The 16989-nt window shown below is 43.2% G+C and overlaps 1 protein-coding gene across 1 annotated transcript; it reads right to left on the reverse strand.

Moving 5' to 3' along the window:
* Window positions 1-481: 481 nt before the first annotated feature.
* Window positions 482-15855, reverse strand: DNAJC25 (DnaJ heat shock protein family (Hsp40) member C25). The gene is made up of 4 exons (XM_073345619.2): window positions 15490-15855; window positions 7206-7358; window positions 3970-4440; window positions 482-1949 (listed from the first exon to the last, which is right to left on the reverse strand). The coding sequence occupies exons 1-4, from the start codon at window positions 15808-15810 to the stop codon at window positions 1827-1829; spliced, it is 1068 nt and encodes a 355-aa protein (XP_073201720.1). The 5' UTR covers window positions 15811-15855; the 3' UTR covers window positions 482-1826.
* Window positions 15856-16989: the final 1134 nt, after the last annotated feature.

Genomic DNA, 16989 nt, shown 5'->3' on the forward strand with positions numbered 1-16989 from the left:
GTAAAATAGCTATTAGCAGAATTTACCAGTTTGCCTCCCCACCCCCCAATTGTTCAGCTTTCACTAGCTCTCCAGCCATCCAAAGCCTCAACTGCATGAGAAAATTTTAAAGAAGTCCCCAACAGATGCCAGCAGCTGTTCAGCTGAACAGACACTGGTGTAAGTGGGAGCCATAGCAAACACGTGACTAACATCAGCTGTTTTGTGCACTGTATTAAATGGTGGAAGCAACCTGAGCCTTGACTACACTAGGTCTTTCCACAAGTAAGGTTCCTTAATGGAGATATGGCCACAATATTAAAAATATTAAATAATATTAAAAATCTCTTCCCAAGCAGATAAGAGATGAAAAATTCTCCCATGCCTTCTTCATAAGTGAGAAGTAAGAGGGAAACATACCCCATTTTTCCCCTTCATAGATGACTTGTGAAGTAGCTACGTTCAAAAGAGTCAGACAAGAGCTAAAGAGAATATTTTATTTATAAACTTTAATTTGGCTTTAGAATTTGAAACGGATTGGGTTGTAATATAATAAACTATTTTTTTTATTTACATAAGGCATCAAATTGCCCCTTTTAAACAAAAGGATTAGTTTCCCTTTTACCAATACTACGGTGCAAGTAATGTGTCACATTTAATAGAATACTGGTACACTTCTTCCAAACAAGTATCTATAGTTCAGTGTACAAAGATTAAAACCCAAACTTAAGATTCTAGCAAAATCTGCTTTATGTATCATTCTGCAGAACAAAGACAAAAATTAAGGCCTGTTTGTGTCACATTGCTGAACAATCATGCACCAGAATGAATAAAGACTATGATTCCAACTGGACAGGGCATGGAAAAAAGCATATATAAGCTCAGGGTGGCCAACCTGACCCTGAGAAGGAGCCAGAATTTACCAATGTACATTGCCAAAAGCCACAGTAATATGACAGCAGTCCCCCACATCAGCTCCCCACACCCACTGCTTCCCAGTCACCAGCAGCCCCGCCAATCAGCGCCTCCCCCTCCCTCCCCAAACCTCCTGATCAGCTGTTTTGTGGCATGCAGGAGGCTCAGGAGGGGGGAGGAGGAGTGAGGGCACGGCAGGCTCAGGGCAGGGGACGGGAAGGGGTGGAGTGGGGGCAGGGCCTGTGGCAGAGCCGGGGTTGAGCAGTGAGCACCCCCCCAGCACACTGGAAAGTGGGCGCCTGCAGCTCCAGCCGTGGAATCGGTGCCTAGACAAGGAGCCACATATTAACTTCTGAAGAGCCGCATGTGGCTCTCACACCACAGGTTGGCCACCCCTGTATAAGCCCATTCTCTTAGTCTGCATCAAATATACTATTTGGCAAGATCACTCAGATTTTGGAAGCTTTTGGGTGAGGACAGAGAGGAAAAATAGATAAAGAGCCATAAAATTGCCCTGCCTATAGAATTTTACATGAGTGTTTACACACCCCTAATGACCAAATATACAAACCTTATGGTTTTAAAGAGGGGACAAAACAAGAATACAGTTAGCCTTCATCAAGAAATTTTTGGAAGGGTGTAAGGTATAGTTGGGTTGGTATTTGTTCTTACAGATTTCATGTGAAACACTTCTTTAAACAGTGAACTCCAGCTTCACAAGCAAATAGAACATAAACAATGAACTAAGTCTCTGTTTAACAGATTCACTTTTATTTATAAAAAATGGTAAACTTGTACTAATTTCCTGCCTGATGAAATTATTCCTGAGTTTTAGATGACTGCCGAGGCACAGCAGATAAAACTCTGAAAATTTAGTTACGAAAATTTTTTGCAAGTCAGGTTTATCAGTACTGTACATTGTTCAGCAGCCTTCAGTCATCAATAAACGTTAATCTTCCAGGTCCTTCATTCCTCATCCACCGCCTATATCTCTTCCATCGGGGATCCATAGCCATTTTCTTCTTTAGCTCTTCCTCTTGTTCTTGCTTGTAGACCTGGATAGGAGGAAGAAAAAGTGACTTTAAATAAAGCCCAAGAAAAAGTCAGCCCTCAAGGAGAGCCTCATACTAGAGGCAAGAGCTATTTCAGCTATTACAATGAATCAACTGCTGACTTTTTTTTTTTTTTTTTTAAAACCACACACTCCAGGTTTCTACACAAGAGTCAGATCAGTCTCAGATTGCTGGTGGGATGCAGAATTTGGCCCATAGCTCCATTAACTTCAGTTGAGTTACTTTGGATTTAGGGTCAATGGTGGTGTAAGAGCAGAATTTGGCTTTATCTCGAATTTATTAAGCAATTACAAGAATGCATTGTAAAACACACAGGAACTTCAGCTAAAAGATGCCTGCTTGTGCAGGAGACTGTACTATTCACAGCAACAAAGATAGGCAATACTCAGGACACTAAGCAAACCCTTTACTATACAGGAAATATTAAATGTAGTAGCTAGATTCACAGGCTTAACTGTTTCCTCCAGTTGTTTTCATACTTGTGTCCTTCTGTAGTCAAGACTAATTAGACAAATTTTGGAATGTGGTTAAATCTGATGATTTTTTTATTTTTTATCTGTCTAGCTGTGGAAGTAAATGCTTTTATCACCACATTTGATGCATTAGGATTAGAATTATAACTGGATATTTTAATTGCCAGGAAATTCTAAGCAAATGCTGATAGCTATTTCTGGGGGGGTGGGAAGCACTAGTTCAACACTCTAATCTTTAAAATATAATATCCTCAGAGGATACAACAGTACTAAAACAGACAAGTTTCAAAGGACCAGTAAATGTTGGGTCTAGACTACAAATTTCCCCTCCATTACTTTATGAGAAAGCCACCATGCCATGTGGAAGTCACCTGTACAGTTAATTTCCCCATTATCAAGACTTCACAAACTTTTTCAAGCCTTATCTAGGTTTGAAATTTGGCACCACTGTTACTAGAAAGAATCACAGTAATACAGTCAATAGGGCTGATCTCCAACAGTGGATAATTGCAGGGTGTCTCAATGGTAACTGAAGCTTTTCTGCACAAGAGATTTGAAGAACTCTGCACCCTAGACTGGCTAACTGTAGACACTATGTGGCACACAGTATTACAAAATACAAAGTACTGCTCTCAATAGTCATAAGATCATCACAGCAACACAGTAAGGCAGAAAACTTTTAAATACAGATTTACTGGGCTAAAGAACTATAAGGGCTCCTAATGTGTTCTCACTTACAAATTCCTTGGGACAAGGATAATCCTTCACTTGCGTCTTATACAACAACAAGGAGAGTCAGTACTTAAATCAAAGTAATAGGCTCTGGAACATCCCCAGGACCAGAGCACAGAACTTGCGTATTCTGTGGAGTCTGATCTGGAGCAATGGAGCACCATACTTGAATAAAACAGCCACTGCCCAGCAAGAAGTATGTCAGACCCTGGATTACCAAAACTCAGAGGAACTACTGAAGGGTAAAGAGGGCAGAGTCAGGAACTAGCTGAATTGGTAGAGTGATACAAACAGTTACTTTGGAGCAGGGGTTCTCAAACTGGGGATTGGGACCCCTCAGGGGGTCGCAAGGTTATTACATGGGGAGTTGCAAACTGTCAGCCTCCACCCCAATCCCCGATTTGCTCCAGCATTTATAATGGTGGTGTTAAAAAAGTGTTTTTAAATTTATAAGTGGGGGTTGCTTGCCTTGTGAAAGGAGTCATCAGTACAAAAGTTTACGAACCACTGCTTTGGAGGGTTTATGGGAGCATTCCCAGGTGCACTGTTTGAAAGATCCAATCTCACCACTCTGCTGTGCTATTCTAGCACATTAACAGATGAGCAAAGACTGTCTTTGGTCAGAAAACCTGAATCTCATTGCCAAAAATCTCTATCTTAATGAGTGATATCTAGAAATGAATCATAGCCTTACATGCAGCACAACCACAATAGATACCATGGGAGAACACCAGATTTTTAGGCTGGGTAAATTGGGCATTTAACGTTAATTTTCACAACATGCCAAAACTACTCACCTCATAGTTCTCTCTTATCCATAGCTGCCGTTCCAGAAAAGTCTCTTTCTGATTATCTTCCAGACTGTCAAACTGAGACTGTGACATTTTCATGTATCTGCGTATGATATACAGCTTCTCTTCCTCACCATATTCTTGCCCTTTAATATTAAAACAGTAAATCCACCAACAATACCAAGCTATATACTTGCACAAGTAAAAAGGAGCTAAGAGGATTTGAAATAGAAGGATATCGTATATTTTAGGCTTCTGATAGCCGCCTTTTATATCTATTTTATTTTTGATAATGTCTTTGATTATTTCTTCCTCTTCCTCACGGATTTCTTCCTTAGACCGTCTGTTTTTGCCTTTTTCTTTAGCCCTGTTCAGTAGGCCTTGTTGCCTGGCAATCTCAGATGCTTGTATACGATATTTTGGCACTGTAGCTAGGTAGTTGATGGCCTCATTGTAGCTACTCCACCAGCTGAAGAACTAAAATATAAAATAGTAATAGCTTGTTAGTTCCAGCAGTAGCTTTAACAAAGAAAACAGAACATAAGAAAATCCACTACCTCTGTTACATAATAATCATATTTAGTAAAAGAGGTAGTATCCCCAGTTTATAGATGCAGAGGGGCGAACTGACTTGCCCAAGGTCTTAGAGCAAGTCAGTAGCAACACCCATGTAAAAACATCCCTGCCCTGAAAGGGTCATCTGTGGGGATTGAAAAGACTGAAGTGTGATTTTCCTGCCTAAACTGAAGGACCAGGTCCCCTTGGCTTAACACCAGTTGCAGACACAAACCTTTTTGTGGGCCAGCTACTGGATGGGGAACAAATGCCACAATGTGTTAGCATTGTTAAACCCAGGATTAGAACTCTGTACTTCTTGGGCTCCAACCCTGTGCTCATTCCGCTAAAGAAAACATATTTCACAATCTAGAATGTACAAGGAAAAGAAGAATCTGATAACATTTCATTTCATTCTTTTTAATGAGACAGGTAGAGTGAGTTTACGACAGTTCTAAGATAGTGCAGGATTAATTTTCATAATCATTTATTATATCAGATGGAAGTTATTTTCATACTGAAGGATTATCCTGTGGATTACATTAGCAACCTTCCCTGCTGATTTTCTCTGTCTCAGTGACAGGTTTTTAACCCCACATTACTAACGAAACCCAGTATACTAGCAACTGTTATGTTTATTCTTACAGAGATACAAAGAAATTACAGAGCAATGGGGGAAAGCTTGTAGGACATATTCGAGAAACTAATTTACCAAAAGCATCATGTCTTGCTACAGAATATGACAATAATTAAGAAAATGCTTCTCTTCCTTACTTAAACACTGTGGGGTTCAGCTGCTTATACATTTGTTTGATTAATGTGCAGAATTTCTTTACTCATTAAATACTGCCACAAGCAATGATGGCACAATAGGGAATATATTTTGAGTTTGCTGCTTGACAGAAATTCTATACTTGTCCAGTACAACAGAACTCTATTATGGTGAGATCATTTCTCCCACATACGAACATCAATATCAGCAGAAGTTTGATACAAATGGAATTATAGTTTTCAAACTTCAATTCATTAAATAATTTGGGACCTTAATTCTAATTCTCCAGTTCAGTATCAGGAGATTTCCCCACAGTAGCTAGTCCACATTCTGGTATTACAGGTCTATAAGTTACTGTTTAGATTGGCACACAATATATCTTAGCTTAAAATGTCACGTTAAACTTTTGCAGTGTTTTGTACTAGACAAAAATGTTCTTAAAGATTTTTAATTATCTTGGATTTGCAACTAAAGCAGTAGTACAGTACATCATAAGTGGCACTAACCCTTTTAAATGGTTAATTAAACAGTTTATGTAGGGCAATCTTATTAGCTTGACAGGATTTGCTTTATGAGACTCAATCCTCCTCCATCTCTTGCTTCATTCTGGAGTTAGGAGGGGACAACAGACAAAACAAGGATAGCAAGATGAGAAAAAACAGCCTTTTCTTTGCCTAATTCACCCAAATAGTTACCAAAGTCTTACTGGGGCAACACTTCCTTAGTGAAAGATGTGAAGTGCAACTTATGGAAAGATCAACTCTTGCATTAAGGCAATAGCTATAGCAGAGGCAGTAGAGAGCCAAAGAAAGCCAAATGGATTTAGACTTCAGATTTTACTATTTCCAGTTTAGAAAATTTCAGGCAAAAACTAATCTCCCCATTTATACCCAAGGAAAAGAAGGAGAGACAGGTGCAACTTTGCCATCAGAACCAAGTGGACTTGAGGAGAAGTAGAATATGCATAAGCCTTTAGGGATCTACCAGTTCAAGTGCACACAGCTTGGAGGGCAAGAACTCTAGGACAGCTACTGATCTGTAGATGGTGCCATAAGCATTAAGGAATCAAAAGCCCCTAGTTGGGTTATTTGGGGGAAAATGCTTTGACATATATCTGGACCATTAGATAGCAAGGTTCAATAATTTCTTCAGCTACAGAATATTAACTATTGGACATTTTATCTTTTATAAAAGTCTTGAACAAGTAACTCCAATATATGTAATGTTAAGTGTTAAAGAAAAGAGTTAACAATTTTATTCTATTTAAACAATTGTTCAAAGATGTATACAAAGTTATTACCTTATCCAAAACACAATATTTACAAATTTCCATACAGCAAAATACATGCATTTTAAGAGCAAGACTTCATTGATCAATGCTAATTCTTATTTTAATGGCTAATATGAAATCAGGAGCACGATAATTGTTTTAATACATCAGTCATTATGAACATTCTTTCAAGAAGAATTTCAAAATTAGCTTCTTAAAATACTAATATAAAAATGAGAAATTGACTCAGTCTAACACTGACAAATAATCTAGCTCCTAATGTGGAGATGGACTGTTCAGCCTTTAATTTTCTGAACCACAGAACTAGATTATTTCTCTAGCGGTACAAGATTCTTATCCTTTAAATATATAGTACCAAAAAATCCCCGAACAAATAAGTTAGTACCACTAACTGCCCGGCCATGGTCCAGGATATAGATTTATATGACTGGGCGAATACCTGTCTAGTACACCAGCGACAGTAGACAACACTTAAATAGAAACAGTGGAGCCTTCTAATTTTACAATTAAAGAAAAAAAACTCAGTAACTGACTAATGGTAAAGAAATCTAGATTTCAGATTTTACTATTCTCCAGTTTAGAAATTCAATATAAGAATAGTCATAATAAGCATAAATATTTTACCTGAAACACGGAGATAGCACATACAGTGACTAGAATCACTATTCTGACGTCCACTTTAGGTGCCAATCTCCTGCTGTAATAGTGATAATAATGGCTGTAATACTCTTCAGGATGATCCAACATATAGTCATAATCTTTACGTGTTTCTTCATCCTGGCAAGAAAACAGTTAAAATAAAATTTTGTAGGTTCGTATCCTTAAGCTTTTAATCAGTGTCACAGAACATTTCATAAGATGGCTTGGTAGTGAAGTGATTTTTATTTACCAAAATTACTTTAGTGTTACATCATTAACCACAAAACTGTTGTCAAATCTGTGTTAGCCCAATTTCTATATGGAAGATACAGAACTTCAATTTTTAATATTCAGTAGTAAGCTTCTGTTTTCCAGGCATTATGAAAATTCTTCAGATCTTTTCCTGTACTCTGGTAATCTAAACGGATTTATTCTAAAACATATATGTAGCTCTGACTGAATAATGCATACTTGGCCTTGTCTGAAGAAATTTCATTTTGAATCAGTTAAGCATTTGACAGTCACATACTAAGCACACAGTATCAGACAGATGGTATTCATTGGTTCTAATCCATGTCATAGTAAATACAAGGTGGGTTTTTTTGTTTTGTTTTGAAATACACACTCTTAAAATACAGAGTATGTTTTCCAGTTTTTTGGGGGCAGTCTAATATTAAATGCACCAAGTGACTGGGCTGCTACCATTTCCTTTGGGAGATTTCCATGGCCTAACGGATCTCACTTTTAGCTTAAGCATCTCATCTCTGAATTACGTTTAGTCTTAGTTATACCGTTTGTGCCATCCCGCATAATTCTCTTCTTTCTCCAGTAAAATATCTGTAGATTACACTCCTTATCCCTTAGCTGAGGCTAAGCCCAGCTACACCTATTTGGCCATTATAATCTTTCCTCACAAATCCCTTCAGCCATTCTGATCCTGCATTCATTACTTTGCTCACTGTTTTAAACGAATATGCTTAACTTGAAAAGTCTGGAATGTTACTTTTAAAAGTTGTTGGGTCATTTCACATACTATGCTTGTCCTCCCCAATTCCCGCTGCTAATTTATGAATGATTACACTTTACCCTTTTTTTAAAATTATCTTCCTCTTTCCTACTGCTGGGTAATAAAGCCAAACAGGGGGAAGCAGTGCTGATTCTGCAGTGTTTCCAAAAGCACAAAGTAAACAAACTGTAAAAGTAGATTTTTTCTCTCATCTTTCTTCCAGTTATAAGAATCTCAGACACTAGTTGTAACGTTAGTATTAAAAAAAAATTCAGAACTGTGATTTTTAAATTGAGAGGATACCTGTATGAACATACCAAATGCAACAATCTAAGCTTCTGGAAGTTGGGCACAGGGGATTAATTTAATTGACTCCAGGGAATATAGTTTGCTACAATTGGAGATGGGGACTATTTCCAGATAAAATACCCTTTATATACCCTTTAGAGCTCTTACACATTTTACTCTACATTGTTCATATTTTTTTTTTCCTTCAGCAGCAACGTTTTACCTTGCCACCCAGTTAGTAGCTTAAAAACTTTAAAGCTAATGATATATAACTCAAATATTGATATAGCAAATGTGTCCACAATAGATCTAGGGATCAGTACATTACAGGAGTTACTGGAAGTTTCAACTGAAAGACAGTACAGTAGAACCTCAGTTATGGACACCTCAGGAATAGAGGTTGTCCGTAACTCTGAAAAGGTTACAGACTTCAGGCATACAGGGGGTTGGGGCTGCATCTGCAGGGAGGGGGTTATCAGGGTTCCAGGCAGGGGAGGGAGGGCTTCTGACCCTCAGGGCTTCAGCCCAGCAGCTCTGCTCCTGGCTTCAGCAGGGGGTGGGGGAGGTAGATGGCACCAGTGCTTGGGGCTTAAGCTACAGGGAGAGTGCCAGTGCTGAAACCACTGCTCCCCTCGTTGATAAAGGCCGGTGCCCCAGCACCCCCTGCAGGGCTGAAGACCTGAGCCCCTGCCCCCTGCACAGTCTAAAGCCCTGAGCTCTGGTGCTCCTGAGGGTCAGAAGCCCCAAGCGTGCATGTGAGCACGCACATACACACACCCCTCTGCCAGGGGCCCTGACACGCCCTCCCCCACAACTGCAGCCCCAACCCCCTGTGTGGCTGAAGCCCTGAGCCTCAGGGCTACAGTTCCGAGGCAGTACAGTATTTGCTGTTTTTTTGGTCTACGCTGCTGCCGAATTGATGACTTCTGGTTCCACAGTGTGTCCGGTTGATCGGTAAATCCGTAACTCTGGTGTTCGTATCTTAAAGGTTCTACTGTAGTTTATTTGCAAAACCAGAGCTACCAGTCTGAATATGCCTCATTTTATTGGTAATGGAATGAAGAAGCCTTCCAAAGGGGGAAAAAAAGGTGTGGAAGAGACTGTACAGTTTGCAATGCAGGCCTCAAGTAGTACTATTTTTGAGAGAAAACACATTGCTTTTGAGCTTAATAGATAACCCTATTTGCTTTTGCAAGCAAAGATCCTTGAATTTCTCTCAGCAATGGACTCTTCACAAATAAATAATCCATCTGATGCTTGCTTATTTGGATACCCTTCTGTAGTCTGCAGTGTCAATATTGGCAGGAATAAACAAAAACAAAAATTACAAAGTACAGTTTCAGTTACAATTAAAAGGGCACTTCCATTCTACCCTCCTGCTTCTGGTTTGTTTCATTTTTGGAACACTTCCCCTTTGGACTGAAATTTTTTATAGTCAATTTCTTAAAAAATATTTCATTAAGTATTCTGTAAGTGTACAGAACAAGGAAATGAAGTTAAACTACATTGATTTTCCTGACGCTTGTTCAAAGAGTTACGTTTATATCACAATTTTAACTCTGTACTGCTGAATGCTAGCACTCTATGAGGATTATTATATGGTCACATAGCATATGGCAAAGTGACAATCTGGAAAATACAGTGGAAACAAAGGGCATTTTTCCATAAGAATGGCCATACTGGGTCAGACCAATGCTCCAGCTACCTCGGTATCCTGTCTTCCAACAGTGGCCAGTGCCAGATGCTTCAGAAGGAACAGAACAGGGCAGTTTATCAAGCGATCCATTCCTCATCGTCCAGTCCCTGCTTCTAGCAGCCAGAGGTTTAGCGACACTCAGAACACAGGGTTGCATCCCTGACTGTCTTGGATAATAGCCATATCGTCTATGAATTAATCTAATTTTTTTTTTAACCCAGTTCTACTTTTGGCCTTCACAACATCCTCTGGCAACAAGTCCCACAGGTTCACTGTGAGTTGTGTGTCTAGTACTTCCTTATGTTTTAAATCTGCTGCCTATTAATTTCACTGGGTGACCCGTGGGTCTTCTATTATGTGACGGGGTAAACAACACTTCCTTATTCACTCTCTCAACACCATTCATGATTTTATAGACCTCTATCTTATCTCCCCCTAGCCCCCAATTTGTCTCTTTTCCAAGATGAACAGTCCCAGTCTCTTTCATCTCTCCTCATATGGAAGCTGTTCCATACCCCGAATAATGTACTTTTTCCAATTCTAATATATATTTTTTGAGATGGAGCAACCAAAACTGCACACAGTATTCAAGGGGTAGCCATACCATGGATTTATATAGTGGCATTATGATGTTTTCAGTCTTATCTATCCCTTTTCCTAATTGTTAGATTTTTTTTTTATTGCTGCTGCATATTTAGCAGAGAACTAGCCACAATCACTCCAAGATCACTTTGAGTAGTAACAGCTAATTTAGACCCCATCATTTTGATATATAGTTGGAATTATGTTTTCCAATATGCATTACTTTGCATTTATCAACATTCAATTTCATCTTCTACTTTGTCACGCAGTTTTGTGAGGTCCTTTTTAACTCTTCACAGACTTAGCTGTCTTGAGTAATTTTATATCATCTCCAAATTTTGCCACCTCACTGTTTACCCTTTTTCCAGATCGTTTATGAATATGAACAACATCACTGGTCCCAGTACAGATCCTTGAGGAACCCCACTGTTCACCTCTCTCCTCTGTGAAAACTGACCATTTACTCCAACCCTTTGTTTTCTATCTTTTAACCAGTTACTGATCCATGAGAGGACCTTCACTCTTATCCTATGACTCCTTACTTTGCTTAAGAACCTTTGGTGAGGGACCCTGTCAAAGGCTTTCTGAAAGTCCAAGTATACTACATCCACCGGATTACTCTCGTGCATACATTTGTTGAACCCTTGAAGAATTCTAATAGATTGGTGATGCAGGATTTCCCTTTTACAAAAAGCAGTGTTGACTCTTCCCCAACATATTGTGTTCATCTGTGTGTCTGATATTCTATTCTTTGCTAGAGTTCAGGGATCCGCAACCTTTGGCATGTGACCCATCAGGGTAAGCCCCTGGCGGACCGGGACGGTTTGTTTACCTGCTGCGTCCAGGCCAAATGGGGACTGCGGGAAGCGGCGGCTGCCCTTCCTGCAGCCCCCATTGGCCTGGAGCAGCAAACTGTGGCCAGTGGGAGCTGTGATCGGTTGAACCTGCAGATGTAGCAGGTAAACAAACTGGCCCAGCCTGCCAGGGGCTTACCCTGACAGACCACGTGCCAAAGGTTAGCAATCCCTGCTACAGTTTCAACCAATTTGCCTGGTACTGCAGTTAGGTTTAGCGCCTTTTGCCCAGCATTGCCTTTGGAGCTTTTTAAAAAAAAAAATTGGATCACATTAGCTATCTGCTAGTCATCTGGTACAGAGGCTGATTTAAGTGATAGGTTACATACCACAGTTAGTAGTTCTGCATTTTCATATCAGCTTCTTCAGAAATCTTGGGTGAATTCCATCTGGTCTTGGGGACCTATTACTGTTTAATCTATCCATTTGTTACAAAACCTCCTCTTACTGACACCTCAAACTGGGACAGTTCCTCAGATGTGTTACCTAAAAAGAATGTCTCAGACGTGGGAATCTCCCTCACATCCTCTGCAGTGAAGACCAAAGCAATCATTTAGCTTCTCCCCAATGATCTTGTCTTCTCTGAGTGCTCCTTTAGCACCTTGATCATCCAGTGGCCCCACTGATTGTTTGGCAGACTAGCTGCTTCCAATGTATTTAAAAAATTGTTACTGTCAGGTTTTGTCTTTCACTAGCTGCTCTTCAAATTCTTTTTTGGGCTGCCTAATTTTACTTTTACACTTCACTTGCCAGAGTTTATATTCCATTCTATTTTCCTCAGTTGGATTTGACTTCCAATTTTTAAAGCATGTCTTTTGTCTCTAACTACCTCTTTTACTCTGTTGAGCGATGCTGGCATTTTTTTGGTCCTCTTCCTTTTTTTTCCTTCCCTATTTGTGGTACATATATAGCTTGAACATCCATTATGGTATTTTTAAAAGTTTCCATGCAACTTGCAGGTATTTCACTCCTGACTGATCCTTTTAATTTCTATTTAACTAGCCTCCTCATTTTTGTGTAGTTGCCCTTTTTGAAGTTAAATGCTACTGTGGCAGGTTTCTTTGACATTTCTCTCCCACTCCACACACAAGGATGTTAAATTTAATTTTTCTCTCCGGTGTTCCTCCCGTAAGATTATAAAATGACAGCTATATTGGAATGTCTAAAATGCACCTTTTTCTATAGCCTTCAGATACAAAATGTTATACTTTGCACTATAGCGTAACCCCATTTATCCAAAGTGTTTAGGGGTCATCCAAATAGATTGTTACTTATTTGATCTTTTGTGGTGAATTTATATGGGCTGGGGGGGAAAAAGAGAAAATGGAGAGTCTTCACTCCCAGCTGCACAGATTAATCATTTGTTGAAAAAGCAAAGAATGTACAAATACTTATGATGAATCTCCTATTACAAGAAATTATATTAATAGGCTGCTGCAAATAAGATCCAGACAAATCAGCACAAATCATACCCTAAGAGAAAAATACCACAATGCATTCTTCACACATGTGCCCTTTCATCCACTAGGTGAGAATACCCTGCCCAGGAAAGAGGAAAAGCATAACTTCTGTAGGAGCTGTACTTCTGGGGATTTCTTCTACTATAGCTGTCACACAGGCAAAAAGAAAAGGAGTACTTGTGGCACCTTAGAGACTAACCAATTTATTTGAGCATAAGCTTTCGTGAGTGAGCTGTAGCTCATGAAAGCTTATGCTCAAATAAATTGGTTAGTCTCTAAAGTGCCCCAAGTACTCCTTTTCTTTTTGCGGATACAGACTAACACGGCTGCTACTCTGACACAGGTAAAAGACAGTTATGTATGCAGTTTTCTTCTGTAGATTTCTTTGGGGGGCGGAAGGAGTGATATCTGGATTAATGGAGCTGGCTCCCTCCTCCTAACTCCTCATACTCTGCAGAAGGCAAAATGGGGAACCCTACAGAGTGGGGAGGCAGAAGCAGCACTCATCTTGTATCTACCCATCCCAAAGGCTCTTATCAGCCCAGAGATGTGGAGCGGAGCATGAGGCTTTAAATGTACCCTACAACTAGAAACTAGCCTCCTATGATACCATGTCATCTAGGAGGTAATATCTGCACCAAACATGCACCTGCCTCCTTATTTTACACCCAAGTTTAACTGTACCCCACAAAGCTGTGGGTCCCACTTTTTCATCACTGTAAGTTAGTTATGTATGAAATGCAGAATTGTAAGATACATGTTTTGAAAAGGGTTAGGATGCAAGTGATCTTTACTTTACACAGTTGTGATGTGGTCCCCATACTAACAGCTATTTCAAAAGTGCAATTAATATTAACAAAATGATTCCTCTCTTATTTTACTTTACCTACACTTACTTTTCTCATGTTTCCTCCCAGCCCAGCCCCATCCTTTACATCAATTTACTCTAGTGGAGCCCTAGTCTTCTAGCCACAAAACAGGGCAGCTGCTCTGTCTGCTTCCACCATGTTGCCCCACCCGTTTCTCAGCCCTGACCTGCTGTGACCACAGCTAGTGGACAGGTTTCAGAGTAACAGCCGTGTTACAAAAAGAAAAGGAGTACATAGCCCAACTTGATTGTCATGCACATTGTGTAAAGAGTTGTCACTTTGGATGGGCTATCACCAGCAGGAGAGTGAATTTGTGTGGGGGGGTGGAGGGTGAGAAAACCTGGATTTGTGCTGGAAATGGCCCACCTGATGATCACTTTAGATAAGCTATTACCAGCAGGACAGTGGGGTGGGAGGAGGTATTGGTTCATATTCTCTGTGTATATATAAAGTCTGCTGCAGTTTCCACGATATGCATCTGATGAAGTGAGCTGTAGCTCACGAAAGCTTATGCTCTAATAAATTGGTTAGTCTCTAAGGTGCCACAAGTACTCCTTTTCTTTTAGCTAGTGGACAGTGACTCAGCCCCTCTCTGCTGAGGATGCCAACAAAGATGTGAGCTACTGCCCATTGCAGAGGCTGGATTTTGATACCCGGCCACTGCCCCAGGACCAGACAGGCCTGCTGATGGGAACAGGATCCCCGCCGCAACCAACCGGGGCCGGACCCCAGCTGTGAGCCAAGTCCCAGAGCCACCCGGTCACCATCCCCATACACCTCACTGCGACCCCTGGCACCACCCCGGCCCCTGACCTGGGGCGCTCCCCTCCGGCCTGGGACACACCCCACCTCCTGCACCACCATCTGCCGCCTCCCTCTCACTGCCCTCCTCTCCCCCAGCCCAGCCCAGCCCCCTACTCCCTCAGTCTGGGGAACCCCCCAGCCCCCCAGCAAGTGTCACCCCCTGCCCCCACCCTACCGCCCCCCACTCCCTCAGTCTGGGGAACCCCCCAGCCCCCCAGCAAGTGTCACCCCCTGCCCCCACCCTACCGCCCCCCACTCCCTCAGTCTGGGGAACCCCCCAGCCCCCCAGCAAGTGTCACCCCCTGCCCCCACCCTACCGCCCCCCACTCCCTCAGTCTGGGGAACCCCCCAGCCCCCCAGCAAGTGTCACCCCCTGCCCCCACCCTACCGCCCCCCACTCCCTCAGTCTGGGGAACCCCCCAGCCCCCCAGCAAGTGTCACCCCCTGCCCCCACCCTACCGCCCCCCACTCCCTCAGTCTGGGGAACCCCCCAGCCCCCCAGCAAGTGTCACCCCCTGCCCCCACCCTACCGCCCAGGTCCACCCCTTCCCACCACCGACTCCTTCTCCCTCAGCTTTCCCCAGCCTGACCCCTCGGCTGGCGGCCCCCCCACGCCCGCTTCCCCCGCCCGAGGGCTCCCCTCCCGCTCGCCCCCCGCGGTGTCTCTTACCGGAGCGGCTCCGGCCGGGGCAGCGGTCCCGCTCTCTCACCTTGAGGGTCTCGTAGGCGGTGGCGATGAGCAGGAACTTCTCGTGCGCCGTCTGCAGGGTCTCGCCGCCGGGCCCGGCCGGCTCCCCGCGGTGCCGGTCCGGATGGTACTGGCGGGCGAGCTGCCGGTAGGCGCGGGCGATCTCGGCCTTGCCCGCGGCCCGGCTGACGCCCAGCACGTCGTAGCACACCTGCCGCCCGCAGTACAGGCCCTCGATCAGGGCCCGGGCCGGCCGCGGGGCCAGCGCCGCCGCCGCCAGCAGCCACCACAGCAGCCAGCGCCGGCCCCGCGCGCCGCCCCGCAGCGTCCGCGCCGCCGCCATGTCCGCCCGAGCAAACCGCCGCGGGCCCGCGCCGCGCACGCGCACTGCCCCTGGGCGGGGCCAAGCCAACGAACGTGGCCATGGGGAGGAGCCGCAGGCTGGAGGAGCAGGCGCGGGGGCGGGGCGGGGCGGGGCCGGCGCCAGAGGGGAGGAGCCAGGGAAGTAAAGGGGCGGGGTTTGGTGACGACAGCGGACGGGGCCTGAGGTACGGGGAGGGCGGAACAAAGGGAAGGTTGAGGGCGGAGCCAGATAGGGGCGGGGCTATCAGAGGGAGGCCCTATTGGGTACTGGGAAGTGGGCGGAACCAAGCGAGGGGGTGGAGCCAGGGGGAATCACAACGTGGCTTCCCGATGTGGAGTCACACGCCGCCTCCCGTCCGACGCCTTAGCCTCGGCCAGGTGCCCAGGTGGGCAAAATTCTTCCTCCAGCCCCACTGGGAACTAGGAAGCCCGGTTCCATTCAAGGCTCGTCAGGGGCTGCCCACAAAGCACGCCACACGTTTTGGGGTGATTTGCAAGATCCAGCCGGCCACCCCTTGTAACACTTCCTAACACTGAAAGAAAACCCACAAAATTAGGGATCCGCATAGATACTGCCTTATGTAATTTATGGGCAGCCCCGAAGAGAATTTTTGGGGAAATAGGGGACAGCGCCCCACAATGCACTAGTTCTGTACAGTCATACTTTTTTATTACAGCATAGGAGCCCTTTCAGCATTATTGCCTGAAAATAATGTTTTTAAGCAGAACAGATGCTTCTTAATACCCCTATATTGTATATATATATATAAGAGACATTAGGTACTTCATAAAGGAAACAGGAGGAGTGTTTACCCTCCTGGACAATTTTATTAAAGTGACAGTGTCTTACAGCCTGTTCTCTAGTGAAAGGAAAGTAAATCTCTGACAAATGGAACACCCCTTCACTGGAGTCAGCACAGGAAAAATGGACACAAGCAGTTTCAGAAGCTGTGCCCAAGTCCAAACACATCCACCAAACCTGAATTCTTTCTAGTACATGGTATTTTGCTGGTGAATGGTTCTGTCATCCTAGATGTATCTGCCCTGCAGAGTTAGCTTGAGTCAGAGCAGTCACACTGCAAAATTACACTCAAGTTGCACAGAGTGAGCTGATCAGCAGCACCAAGTGGCTGCATTTCCATTTCATTATTAGCTTGAC

The sequence above is a fragment of the Lepidochelys kempii genome, chromosome 5 (genome assembly GCF_965140285.1).
Source record: "Lepidochelys kempii isolate rLepKem1 chromosome 5, rLepKem1.hap1, whole genome shotgun sequence".
Lineage (NCBI taxonomy): Eukaryota > Metazoa > Chordata > Testudines > Cheloniidae > Lepidochelys > Lepidochelys kempii.

Excerpts from the sequence above, each read along its gene's own strand:
- DNAJC25 (XM_073345619.2), bottom strand. The coding sequence starts at position 15,810 with ATGGCGGCGGCGCGGACGCTGCGGGGCGGCGCGCGGGGCCGGCGCTGG. Across the intron at positions 7,359-15,489 it reads CCGCCTACGAGACCCTCAAG|GATGAAGAAACACGTAAAGA; the intron begins GTGAGAGAGCGG and ends TTTTCTTGCCAG. Across the intron at positions 1,950-3,969 it reads GGATAAGAGAGAACTATGAG|GTCTACAAGCAAGAACAAGA; the intron begins GTGAGTAGTTTT and ends CCTCCTATCCAG.